This window comes from Opisthocomus hoazin, chromosome 3, assembly GCF_030867145.1.
Source record: "Opisthocomus hoazin isolate bOpiHoa1 chromosome 3, bOpiHoa1.hap1, whole genome shotgun sequence".
Classification (NCBI taxonomy): Eukaryota; Metazoa; Chordata; class Aves; order Opisthocomiformes; family Opisthocomidae; genus Opisthocomus; species Opisthocomus hoazin.
In genome coordinates, this window is record NC_134416.1 from 5,397,589 (window position 1) to 5,409,828 (window position 12,240).

At 39.5% G+C, this 12,240-nt stretch overlaps 1 protein-coding gene across 8 annotated transcripts in view; it reads left to right on the forward strand.

The window, feature by feature from the left end:
- Nucleotides 1–12,240, forward strand: part of PTK2 (protein tyrosine kinase 2) — a 238,503-nt gene that overhangs the window by 171,730 nt on the left and 54,533 nt on the right. For 3 of the 8 annotated variants that reach the window (XM_075415500.1, XM_075415499.1, XM_075415496.1), the window contains 4 exons: nucleotides 4,990–5,073; nucleotides 6,288–6,305; nucleotides 10,039–10,095; nucleotides 11,592–11,612. In XM_075415500.1, the coding sequence (XP_075271615.1) occupies nucleotides 4,990–5,073; nucleotides 6,288–6,305; nucleotides 10,039–10,095; nucleotides 11,592–11,612 (180 nt within the window). The remainder of the gene's footprint in view (nucleotides 1–4,989; nucleotides 5,074–6,287; nucleotides 6,306–10,038; nucleotides 10,096–11,591; nucleotides 11,613–12,240) is intronic. The other 5 variants (XM_075415497.1, XM_075415501.1, XM_075415503.1 and 2 more) reach the window with 5 other exon arrangements.

The window sequence follows — 12,240 nt, forward strand, 5'->3', positions numbered from 1 at the left end:
CGAAGTAACAGCCCCCAGGACACAGTCCTTTACTAGGGAAGTAGGTATCTTAAAGAGAAGTTTGTCATCTTGTTCCCTTAGCTGCTGGCGCTGTTTCTACTAACACAAGTAGCATTGTAAAGTCAAAAGGGGTGTAGCTGTAAGTGCATGGTAGTGAGATGGCAGAAGTTTCTAATAATGCTGGTGTGCCGTTGCCTCTCTATATAGAGAATAAAAGAAAATTTATTTAGAATCATAGAATCATTAAGGTTGGAAAAGACCTCTAAGATCATCAAGTCTAACTGTCAGGCCATCACTGCCATGCCACTGCTTGCTCATAGTGACTCTGTAAGAAATTGTAACTGTATCCCATGATGTAGATATATCCAGTAACATGCCCTGCAAAACCAAAATCGGGTCCCTTGGAGAGCGCTTCCTTACAGGAACTGAAGGATTTTCACACCCTGAAAGAAGGGCTTCTCAGAAGCCTTCCAGGTTCTACCTTAGAATCACAGACTGATGATATAATGCCATTGCACTTGAGTCACGTACTGTGGTTGAGTCCTGATCATGGCCGTGAAGTGGCGTGAGGGTTCTTCCCTAAGGTGCTACTTACGAGCCGATCCTGTTTGAAGGAGCTACAGATTTAGTCATACTATTCAGCTGAAATTTCAGTTTGAATGAAAAAATTTCTCTTGTGAAGGACGTAAGCATGATTTAAGTGAGGTAATCAGCATGCAGAAAAAAATCGTATGGTATAGTTCGTCTGTGAGGCAGACTTCCAGTAGGTTACCTAGAGCAAACTGAAATATAGCAGGAGCCAAGTGTCAAAGCACAACAAACAGGAGAGAAAAAAAATAACAAATCTATTCGCCTGGTTTCAGGATTACGACACTTAAGAATGTTCTTAATGAAGGAGATGTCGGCATATGAAAGGACCTGAATATACGGGTGACTGATGCAGGCTAATCGCCAGCAAAGGTGCGAGCAGGGATGCAAGGCCAAATACGAGCGTCCTGAATCCTTCTGCTTGCAAAGCACAGTGCGTGCTCTGTTGCGTGACTCCTGCACTCAGAATGAAGGTCTGCCCTGTGCTCAGCTCTGAAAGAGTTTCTTGTGTAGGACTTGTGTTTCCTAGCTCCATTTGAATGAGTTGGTAGGAAGGTGTTCTTTGCCTGAGTTTGTAAGGTTGGGGTTTTTTACATGCTCATGTTATCGAGTCACTCCACAAAGACAATGCTGAAAAGTATAAGTAAATTTTTAAAAATGAAAAATTGTATCTGGAGTGCTTATGACTGTGTGTGCTAGCTCAGTTATGTTGTGCTCTACAGCTCACTTCTGAAAAGACAGACTAACAGTGTTGGCATAAATTAAACAGGTATACATTCAAACTATGGAGTAATTAGAGGAATGTGAAGGCTCTGTACAGCTGTAGCTCTGCCATATGGTCACAGGAGTGGGAGACACTCAAGCCTAAGGTGTACTGCAGATTAATTTTACAAACCTTGAGCAAGTCATTAATCTCCAAGTTCATAAAGGGAGTTACTTGCTTCTTAACTCCCCCAGCTATTCTGCTGATTAACAAGATAATATAGTTTAAAATACCCTTAATGCTAATAAATTACAGTATTTCATGTTCCCATCACAGTTGAATAGACTGGCGCGTTATCTTTTTGTATTTTAGACTGCCTAAAATGCTTATTTTCATGCACAAGACAACCAGAATGAACTGTGGTGAAAGTCTGAGCAGCTTCCCTCCATTTTGGTGCCTAGAAAGTTACTGCAGGGATTTCATCAGTCTGTGGTGTTTGTTAAAGGGTTCTTCACCTTCTGCGCTCCTCCTTTGTGATGCATTCACTTGATTTGAGCAGACTCTTTTGTTTTTCTAGTAATAACCCTGTAGCATGACTAAAGAAATGTTCCGTGCAGTATTAGGTGTAGGGTTATCTAGTTTATGTGTAAACATGCTTGATGTTACAGCAGCATAGTGCTCGTTTTCATTCAGAAGCTTGAAAACAAATAGATTTATTCCTTCTACAGATTTTTTTCAGGCTCTTTCCTCAAACTGGTTCAGGAATGTATGAATAAAATAGAACGGGACATTATCCGTTTCAGCCTTCAGTATTGGTTATCTACTCAAAGAATCTTAACGAGAAGCTCCTGTAGTAACTGCCCTCTAGCCTGGTCGCTTCCTTTCTAACATAGTCTGTTGCATAGCAAGTGGTTTGTTCTTTTTTTTTTTTTCCCCACAATATTTTTAGTGAAGGTGTAATATTGAGAAGAGGAACTAAATAAAAAACAAGTCCAGTGCAGTTTTCAGCATTTTTGAGCTTCATGGGCCTTTAGGTAGACACCATTGGAAGCTGATGTGAAATGGCCTCAAGTTGCATCAGGGGAGGTTTAGATTGGATATTAGGAAAAATGTCTTTCCTGAAAGAGTGGTCAGGCATTGGAACAGGCTGTCCAGGGAGGTGGTGGAGTCCCCATCCATGGAGGGTGTCAAAAAACGTGTACATGTGGCACTTTGGGACATGGTTTAGCAGGCATGGTGGTGTTGGGTGGATGGGTGGACTTGATGATCTTAGAGGTCTTTTCCAACTTTCATGATTCTGTGATTCTATGGAATCCTTCTAAGTAGCATTCATTTCAAGCAGATACTCCCTTAGCTCCTGAAAAAGTGCTGGAACTTCTTTTTTTTTTTTTAACTTAGAATCAACTCTTTGCCTAAATAAACTTTCTTTTGTATCTAGAGTTCAAGATGTGGTTAAGTTGAAGACAAAAGTAGTCTTCTGTTTAGTCTGGCAGAATAGTAGAACAAATTCTAGACACTATATCATAAAGGCAAAGTTTGAAATGTGGAAGATGAATTGGACTGAGTGTCACAGGGCATCAGACAGGTACATGGTGAATTAAGACGAATTCTGTCATTTCGATGTGTCCCTCGTATGAAATAGGCTAGTCAGGTTTCAGTCAGCTTCTGCTGCCCCTGTATCGATGTAAGAACGAACAGCGTTTCAGCATTTCAGGCTTAAATGATCTCTGTAGCCTGAGCAGGCAGGTCAAGAGTTTAAACATCTTTTCCCTTTCAGATAGCTTGCATTGCTTCCAGTGACTCTATACCTGTGCTTCTGTTCCCGTGCGGTGTATCGGATTCCGTTATTCTCCTTTCAGTACCTTTTCGGTAGGCTCTTAAAATAGCTGTAGCTTTTTTTTCTTTCCTTTCATACTATGTCGAAAGCTTTTTATGAATCTTATCTCAGGTTTGTGTTAGAATGATAGCGCTGAAAATTGCGCTGTGTGGTGTTAGGAAAACAAGTCTCCAGGATTACACAGAATCACAGAATGTTAGGCGTGGGAAGGGACCTCTGTGGGTCATCTAGTCCAACCCTCCTGCCAAAGCAGGGTCACCTACAGCAGGCTGCACAGGACCTTGTCCAGGCGGGTCTTGAATATCTCCAGAGAAGGAGAAGGAGACTCCACAACCACTAATGTGGTTTACATGGAAATACTGATACACTCATTTATTCAGTAGTTTTGCCCTCTCATTGCACCTCTTTTAGTTTTTAGCACTGAATCTGGTTAATATTCTGTCCTATTCAATGACTTGTACATTTTCACAACTGATGAATGATTTCTGTTTGTTTTAACCACCTCAGAAGTTTTTATAATGGTCCTTTGTTGTTGAGGATGCAGTAAGTCTCACCCGCTTGTTTTAACTTTGGATTAAAATTACCATCTTAGCAGTGTGTTACCCGTTAGATTTGCATGCGTGAAATTCAACATGCAGCCTTCAGATTGGACAGTGATTGAGCACACTTAATACACTTTGAAAAAAATGCTGCAGATTATCCCTCAAAATCTGGCCACTGAAAACTGCACGGTGGTGTATAAGACGGTGCCTTTGTGTACGTATAGCTGCTTCGACGGTTCATAGGCTGCCAGCCTCTGTGAAAAGTGTGAAGTTATTTTTATTAAAAGGTAATTCTCCTTTTCCACCCTTTCTTCACTCCTCCCCTGTACCTCCAGCCTGTGTAACTCAGGGTGGCTGGACCTCACTCGTGAGTTTTGACTGTGAAGGACTACTGGCAGCAATTTGCAGGTTTTTCGACGATTGGCTTGTTAAACCACCTCTCACAGTTCCTGAGATAGAGAGAGGGCAAAGAGGAAAGCAGAGGAGCAAACAGATAACGAGAAATAAAAGGAGCAGCTATCCTCAGGTTCTTACTGGCGTCTTGTGTCCTTCTTTCTCACCTTGTGAAACCAGTTGTGGCTTCTTTGTGTTTTCTCCTACTCAACAACCTCCCTCATTCTGATCAGTGCTTTGCTAATTAAGTGCAATAGGGTGACTGGGAAAGGGGACAGTGAGGACAGTACCATGGGGCGTTCGCCCGAAAGTCCTTGGAGAGCTACAGTATCAGTTGGCAAGAGAGCTCTGCACTGGGGAGAAGACTCCAGTGGCAGATTTCAGAGCGTAAAATACGGCAGTGTGCTGTTTCAGTGGGACGGAGGAACTCTGGTTTTCCTTGTTCTGTGTAACCCTGCTAGGTTTGCGTTACATTGTTTCCAGGATCCAGAAGGTCCATATGTCCCTGTTTAGGTCTGGTGGCTGCCACTTAAATCAGGATCTAGCTATAGCACAGTCTAGCAGGGCTTAGGTGGGGAGCTTGCAAAAGTGGGTTACACTGCCGGGATAGACAACGTTCTTTGCGTTGTCAGGGGATGGTGAATACATAGCTGGCAAAAGCTGGCGTCTTCATAGATTGTAGTCTGACTTTTAAAAATCGAACTAAGAATGAATAACATTGCTGTAGAAAGGATTTTGAAGGAAAAGACCGAATGTGCTTTGGAGTTTCAGCAACATTCGTATATCCATTTGCGTATGCAGAATTGTAATGTAAACCTTTACTTTTATGTTCATTCATTGTTGATGTTCTCTCCAGTCTCTCTTCTTTTATTTCCAAATAATTTGTTTTCTGTTTTTCTCTTTCCTTTTCTTGCCTCTTTGTAAAGGAGTCAATCACTGTCAGCATAAAGTAAAGAAAGCTAGACGCTTTCTGCCTTTCGTCTTCTGTTCCCATGAGCCGCCACCCAAGGGTACTGCACTGCTCTTTGTACAGGCTGCCTTATTAACCCAAGAGCTGAACATACTAACTCAGTTACTTTTTTTAAACTACTTTAGCCTCAGGTAAACAGAGTTCCAAGAATAATTTCATTAAATTTCTGCTACCCCTTTCTTCCTGTTGAATTGGATTTTCATGCAGTGTTTCAAGTTCGCTGGTCCCCGTTTTTATGAGGGACTTGGTTTTTAGCATCGTATGCTACAATGACAAACATACTAATAATTTCATTTATTCAGCTGTGCCTCCCCCGTGTATCCATGGGGTTTTTGGTTAATACATTTTTACTTCATTCTTGGACCCCTGATACAGCATGCTTATGAATGAAACAGAATAGCAACAATAAGCATCAGCTGAGGTCACTTTGATTTCGATACTGAATACAGTGATGCTTTTGGCTGCGTACTGGTTCAACACGTGGTCTGGACCAGTTTGGCTTCGTTAGGGGTAAGAAGAACTGGAGTATTAGGTGCATTACTTCTGCAACATTAATGCGCATTTTCATTTTTATTTATAAATAATGTCTCAAGTGCATCAGCTTGTGCTGTGGGTGTTGGTGTGCAATAGGGCGGCTACAGTACATGTGGAGTATGGTGCTTGTTCAACATCTTCCCACTTGAGTTGCTCCGTTTGCCACTCGTTTAAATTTCAGCTTTGTGTAACTGCAATATGCTCTGCATAATTAATACTTAGATGGTTCTGTTTCTTACTCATGTCTTACTGATAGCACAGCAGTGCATTTCCTTTTGAAAGGGTCAACACCGACTCTGCTTACCCGAAGTCGTAAGGGTATGTGCAAAGTCAAATTGAACTGACTCGTCTGGCCGTGGGAGATGTATTTCATAGTGAAGTATTGAACAGAAGCAGCAACTGACGTTTCTTAACGATGCATTGAAATAACTAGTTCCACTCCCAAATTTAATTTTTGTGCAATTTCGTGTTTGAAACATTAACTCTGTTTCATCGTACAAGCTTCTTAGAAAGTGTCTTTGTCCCTCGGGTTTTAGGTGAGAAGTCTTAAAATTCTGCTACTTTTCTGGTTTCTCTTGAGTCAGGTATATAAGATAACTGCAGTCTGAATACTTTTGGATTACTCATGAATTTAATAGTATATTTTCCCCTCCCCCTTCTCTGTCCCTTCTCTCTCCCCCTCTGTTTTTCTCTCTCCTTGCATGCCACCTGGATCTGCAGATGAAATTAGTGGGGACGGTAATATGTTTTCTAGTCTGTGTATTACTAACGTGCAATATGCAACTCTTATATCCATATACCACTTAATGCACATTTCAGTAATAAATTCTACGCAGATTTTAGTATTAAAAAGCAGTCTGCTTTGGACATTAGCCAATCAATATTGTACTTCACAGGCTGTGCAACTAACACTTGCTGCTACACTGGAACGGAAAAAGGAAAAATTCTGTTTCCAAGGCACAGGGATGTGGTATTGCATGCGTTTACAGTGAGACTTCTGGCATGACGCAAAGGTTTAGAGGTTCGCTTGAAATGGTGGTGTCCCCGAAGTGTTTTGGTCAGTGGGTGAGATAAATGGCTGTAACACGTGTGAAATGAATCTACTCAGTGATGGTTTAAAGGCACGGCAGCATCAAAGTGCTCTCTAGTCCACCACTGCTCCTTGCATAAAAAGAAGCTGTACAAGATAGATTAATGTAGATTGGATATTCGAAATATTAATCCAGTTTTGGCCACTCAGACTTCCAGTTTTAAAGACAGAGTTAAATCTTTTTCTTCAAAACTTTGGATTTTATTACTAAATATTTAACTTTTCTAGACTTTCTAAGTCTTTTTTCTGGAAAATACTGACTTGCTGTCCTCTGCAAATGAGTTGGGTTTTGGCTTTTTTTTTTTTTTTAGAGTTTTTTAGCTGTTTTACTAAAAGATTCCCTCTGATGTTGGGAAAAACAAACTGCTACTAAGGGTAGTGCATGTTTCTTTATTCTTATAAGTAGGAGGTACTAAAAGGGCATAAAAAGCAATATGAAAAGGAAGGTGATAAGAAGAAATAAGAGATGATGTCTCGTGGCCTTCCCCTCAGTAGAATGTAAAGGGGGTGTATAAATTCTTACCTCCTTTCTCTCCTTCAGATATACATCCTGTTAAGGTAATTCTACCTAAATTTTCTTTCTTTTCTTAAACATTAAAAACTCAAAGGGCGTTTTTTCTGTCATGCATTCAGAAATTGTATTTTACATACTAACCCTACATCACTTTTTATTGGTGCTTATAATCTTTTATAAATTATGGTCTCTGATAGATGGAGAAAAAAATCATGGAAAAGGGAATATATCAGAGAGGTGGATAAGGTCATAGATGAGCTATTATGGATTCAATATACAGAGATTTTTTTTTTTCTTCTCTAAATGCATACATGTTTAGTAAAGCTCAGATTGGCTCAGTCACCTGTACCACCAACACTGTATCGTTGTCCAAAAGCAGCCGATTTGTATTTCCATCTGGAAGAATCTAGGGTTGGCCAACAGCTGCAAAGGTTCAGTGCTGGTTTTAAAATGTGCGAGCGAGCAGCAGTAACGAGCCCTCTTTTTAAATATTAGTTTTACTAGACTTACCAAGGACCTCTGAGGTAGCACATCCCCTGGCCCAGCTGAGCTTCTGCGTGGGTTCTGGAATGTCTCTTCGCAGACATAGTCACAGTCTTAGCTGTAGCAGTAGTACCATACTACATGACTAAAGACTGCATGTGCGAGAGGTCAGGTATCTTTGTTGCAGAACACTTGGAGCACATCACCGTTACTACCTTGATTGAATTTTCTTCTAATTGTCAGAAACAATGCTAGACCTGTATAGGAATTATTTTCTGAATTCTTATTAAATAGTCCTCTCCAGTGTGTTAAATGTGTAACCAAATCTATTTGTTTAGTTAATTGCATACATTTAGTTTATTTAGATTGGCTGTTGAAGACTTTTTTCTTTTCAGCACAGTTTTAGGCAATGTATCAAAACCATGTAAAGTGCTCTGCGGTGTTCTGACAGTGTTTTTATTATGAACTAACTTTATTAATTTAAAATAGAGAGATGAACAAGCCAAGCCATTTACCACGTTTTGTAAGCACTGTTCCATAATCCAGTGTAATGAATGCATTGGTTTTTGAAGGACCAGTGTGGCACCAGTTCTAGTTTCCAAACTTCTTAAATTGTTCTCAAATCTGTTTATAATATCTTTCATTCAGTCCATTTTTTTTATTTATAGATAGATTAAGAACTTTCTGGTATCCTCAGATTTAACTTTTAACAATAGTTGATGTATATCCCACTTGACAAAATTTAAAAACACCTTACCACAATATTACAAGGAAGCAGAGTGATTTGTCCTCATCACATTGGTGTCACACTAATGATTTCTTTCAAACGGATGCTTATTTTTTAGATCGAACTGGGGCTTATTTTCTATGAAAACATTAGTTTATAATGTGGGGAGGAAAAACCATACCAAGAAAGAGATCAGTGCCTCTGGAGCATGCTGCCTGTGTAGAATTGTGCACTGTCTTTATAATTAATTGAATTTTGATTAGGTTACTGTGTTTTGCTGTGTCCTGAACAGAAATTGCCTAGCAAAAATTTAAATGGCATAGAATTTCCTGATTCTTTTTTTACATAGCTTGAATTTTATTTAAGTAGGACAAACTTAGGATCATAAAACTACATTTACTCACTGAAGTGTGTTCAACTTCAAAGGCGATAGGCAACCTATAGTTTCCTGATTGTTGGCTATGGAGTTTATCTGAAAATGAAGCCTCTTGTTTATGTGTGTGTATAATCTTTATGAGCCTTGCTCTGGCTTCAGAGCTGGCTAAAGCTGGTTGAACTGAGAGCTGCTGCCGTAAGGGATCATCCCGTGCTGCTTTGCAGTCTCCCTGTGGCTGTGTCTCGTTCTCCGCTCAGGAACCGCACCTCTAGAAGTGATGCCAGGGAGTGGTAGGGATGCACACATGCTCCAGGGGAGATTGGGGAAAAGGGGGAGTAAATCAGGCCTTTCAGAGGCGGCCCCGTCTATGGTCACCTGAAACCAGCCATGAAAACTGCATGCTGGATTAGAAATTACTCCATTTGGAGAACCTCTCTATGCATTTAAAGTTGGTGAGTAGAATTTAACAGCCTTGCAGTGAAAGATTATCTCACTGTTGTGGGCTGGTTTTGTAACCTCCAGAGGAATTTACCTGACCGTTAAGAAATGACCTACACACCCTGGAAGTTCTCTAGAGCAAGAGAAGGGCCTTCTGATACGACTTGACACCATTGAAACCATTTTGAGAAACCGGTGGTGTGAAAGTTGTAAGTTTTAAACAGAGGAAGAAACACACTGTATCATTTTTCAGAAAATTTTGAGAACTGATTGTTTTCAAACACTGTCCATGAAAGGAAAATTGAGATTAATGCAAGAAAGATGGGCGTAAGGCGAGAGCGTGACTTAAAAGACCTAGAAGACTCTATGGAAAAGAACTCGCCTCGCCGCACAGACAGTAGGTAGCTGCTGCCCTGGAACATCTTTACTGTCTGCTCTGCCTGCTTGGCATAAGAAACTAGCAAACACACTTTATTAAAGGTAAAGCAATTTAATCAGTTAATAATGTTTTCTTCTTAGTGCAGTGGAATTTGCTGTTAAAAAGATTTTAAGTGAACAGTTTAGATGGGTTTTGATTACGGAACTTGAACTTTTTTGAAGGCAAATGAATCTTCCTTCTATTCTTTGTTGAATGCATCTATGTGATGTGATATAATTGGCGCTGAGGTCATTATCATACCATAAATTATGCATGAGCAAGTTTTAGTCATGCTATTGTAAATACGTCCCAGCAGTGTTGCGCTTGGGGTTTGTGACATATCAGCCTTGATAAATTGGAGATGCTGTTCTGGAGAATTGTTTTCATCTGCTTTTCCCGAAACTCTCCGATTCCTCCCTTTACAGAGACAGATGACTATGCCGAGATTATAGATGAAGAAGATACTTACACAATGCCGTCGAGTAAGTATGGTGTTTGACTTGGGAACCTTGCGATCCGAAAGCTGCTTTGGTTTAGCAGGGACTGAATCTTAAATTTCAACCTTAAGTAATACGGGTGCAAAGAAAATATGCTTTATGATGTTTTGAAAACTCAGTAGATTCAGTGTTTTTCAAGTTCAGGTTTTGAAGCAAATAAAACCAGATTCTTGTTTGCTGCCATCAGTGACTTCACAGTGAAATTCTTTCTGTGTTTCAAAATGTGGAATTTTTTATTGTGGTACCGAACACAACGCTTGAAGAAAGAATGGAGAAGATTTCTGTGATAGGAGCAAACAATTTGGAAAGCTTCTGTGTGTTGCTGCCTAACTGTGTCTCACCCTCGCTCTGTGACAGACTTGATGCTCTCGAATTCCCTGGTAGGGGAAAGTCAGCTGTGCCACATGCAATTTTGTTAAAGATGAAAGACTTCAGGAACAGAAAAAGTCTCAAAGTTCTTCTGAGTCTTCATCTTTGAAGTAAAAAAAAAAAAAAAGATGCATTAGCCACCACCAGGATTTTTTTCTTAAGGCATATTTGAATCATAATACAGTCTGAAACTGTCAAGGCTAACGCATTTAACGTGGAAGTCTAGTGTTGTGTCTGCGAGATTACAGTTGCATTTTGGCAACCAGGGATTTCTCTAGAAGCAGACAATGAGCTGATAAACACAGACCTGCAAAAACAGCGGGTTTGGTTGGTGTCAGAGGGGAGGATGGTGCTAAGCTGGTGCCCTGTGCTGCTGAAGAACCGTGAATGCGTAGAAGGATTCCTCCAGTTTAAGGTGTGGCAGGAATGTTTCATGGTCACTTCAGTGTCTGCAACACAGTTTCCACTAATGTGGAAAATACTTGAAAAGCAAGAATGTATGTTTTGAAAAACATATATATTTGAAAATAAATATTTGAAAAGCAAGAATATATGTTTTGAAAAGCATATATATTTGAAAATAAATATTTGAAAAGCAAGAATATATGTTTTCCAGAAAGAAACAAAGTGTTTTGACTGTCTTGCAGTAAGTCACTACATGAGTCTACTCAAATAATTGCAGGATCAAAAAGTGCTGGGATAAATGATATCCTTTATTTTTTGTTAACGTATTAACTTTGTGCAGTTTCTTTTTTTCATTCCTAATCTTTTCATTTAAGTTCTTGTGGAAGTAATTACTTGTGGGCCCAGCCCTGGGCGATGCTGAACGCTGAAGTCCACCTTCGATGCCAAGCCCACGAGATGGGCCGCTGAAGTGAAATTTGTTGGGTGCTGCTCTGGGTGGAAGTGGACTCAAGTGTTCAGCTCTCGGAGGGCTGAGTCAGTAAAGAGCACAAGAGCAGACCTGTGACTTCTGCTAATGCAAACTTAAAATTGCATCAGTATATTTCTTCATTTAAAAAAGAAAAATGTTAACAAATGTTTGTCCTTGTCTTGATTTTAAGAAGCTATATCTAAGTAAGCATTTGATTTTTCTCTTAATTGCACTGCAGAAAGCTATGGAATAGATGAAGGTAACAGGAGACCCCTTTATCCATCCCTGTATGCTTGCAGTTTGGAATGATGTGGAATTTTTAAGTTTACTCTTCACTTTCATTTAATAAACATTATTTATTTATAGTTAAACCAGTTAGCTTTGGGATTTTAAAGAGGAAAACGCAGTACTTCAAAAAAAGCCACAAAAAAGGCATTTATCACTTCGATATCCAGCTCTAGATGACATCATTTCTGTAGCGTTAATGAAGTCAAAATCATCAGTCGTGAAGTCCTATGCTGATTGATTATTTTTTTATTCTCTGAATAATACAAATAGAGGTGAAAACATATACTGTACATGCTTTTCTGCTATTCCTGAAATATTTTTCCATGTCTGCTAGAAAATAAATTGCAAATGAAGTAATTCAGTTGCAATTGATTAAATGTTTTGCTGAAGTACTGAGCCATTTTTATGAGTAATATTCGCAGTCTGTTAAACCACAAAGTTAACAAAATTGCATACGTCCACAAAGCATATCAATTTTTTTTCAGTTACACACTGACAGAGGTGCAGTGCACTCAAAATTTTGCTCTTTCATTTTATCTTTATTTGCCATGCTCTCATTTCTGTATTTTTTTCTTGCAGTTACCTCTTTAAAAATTCTC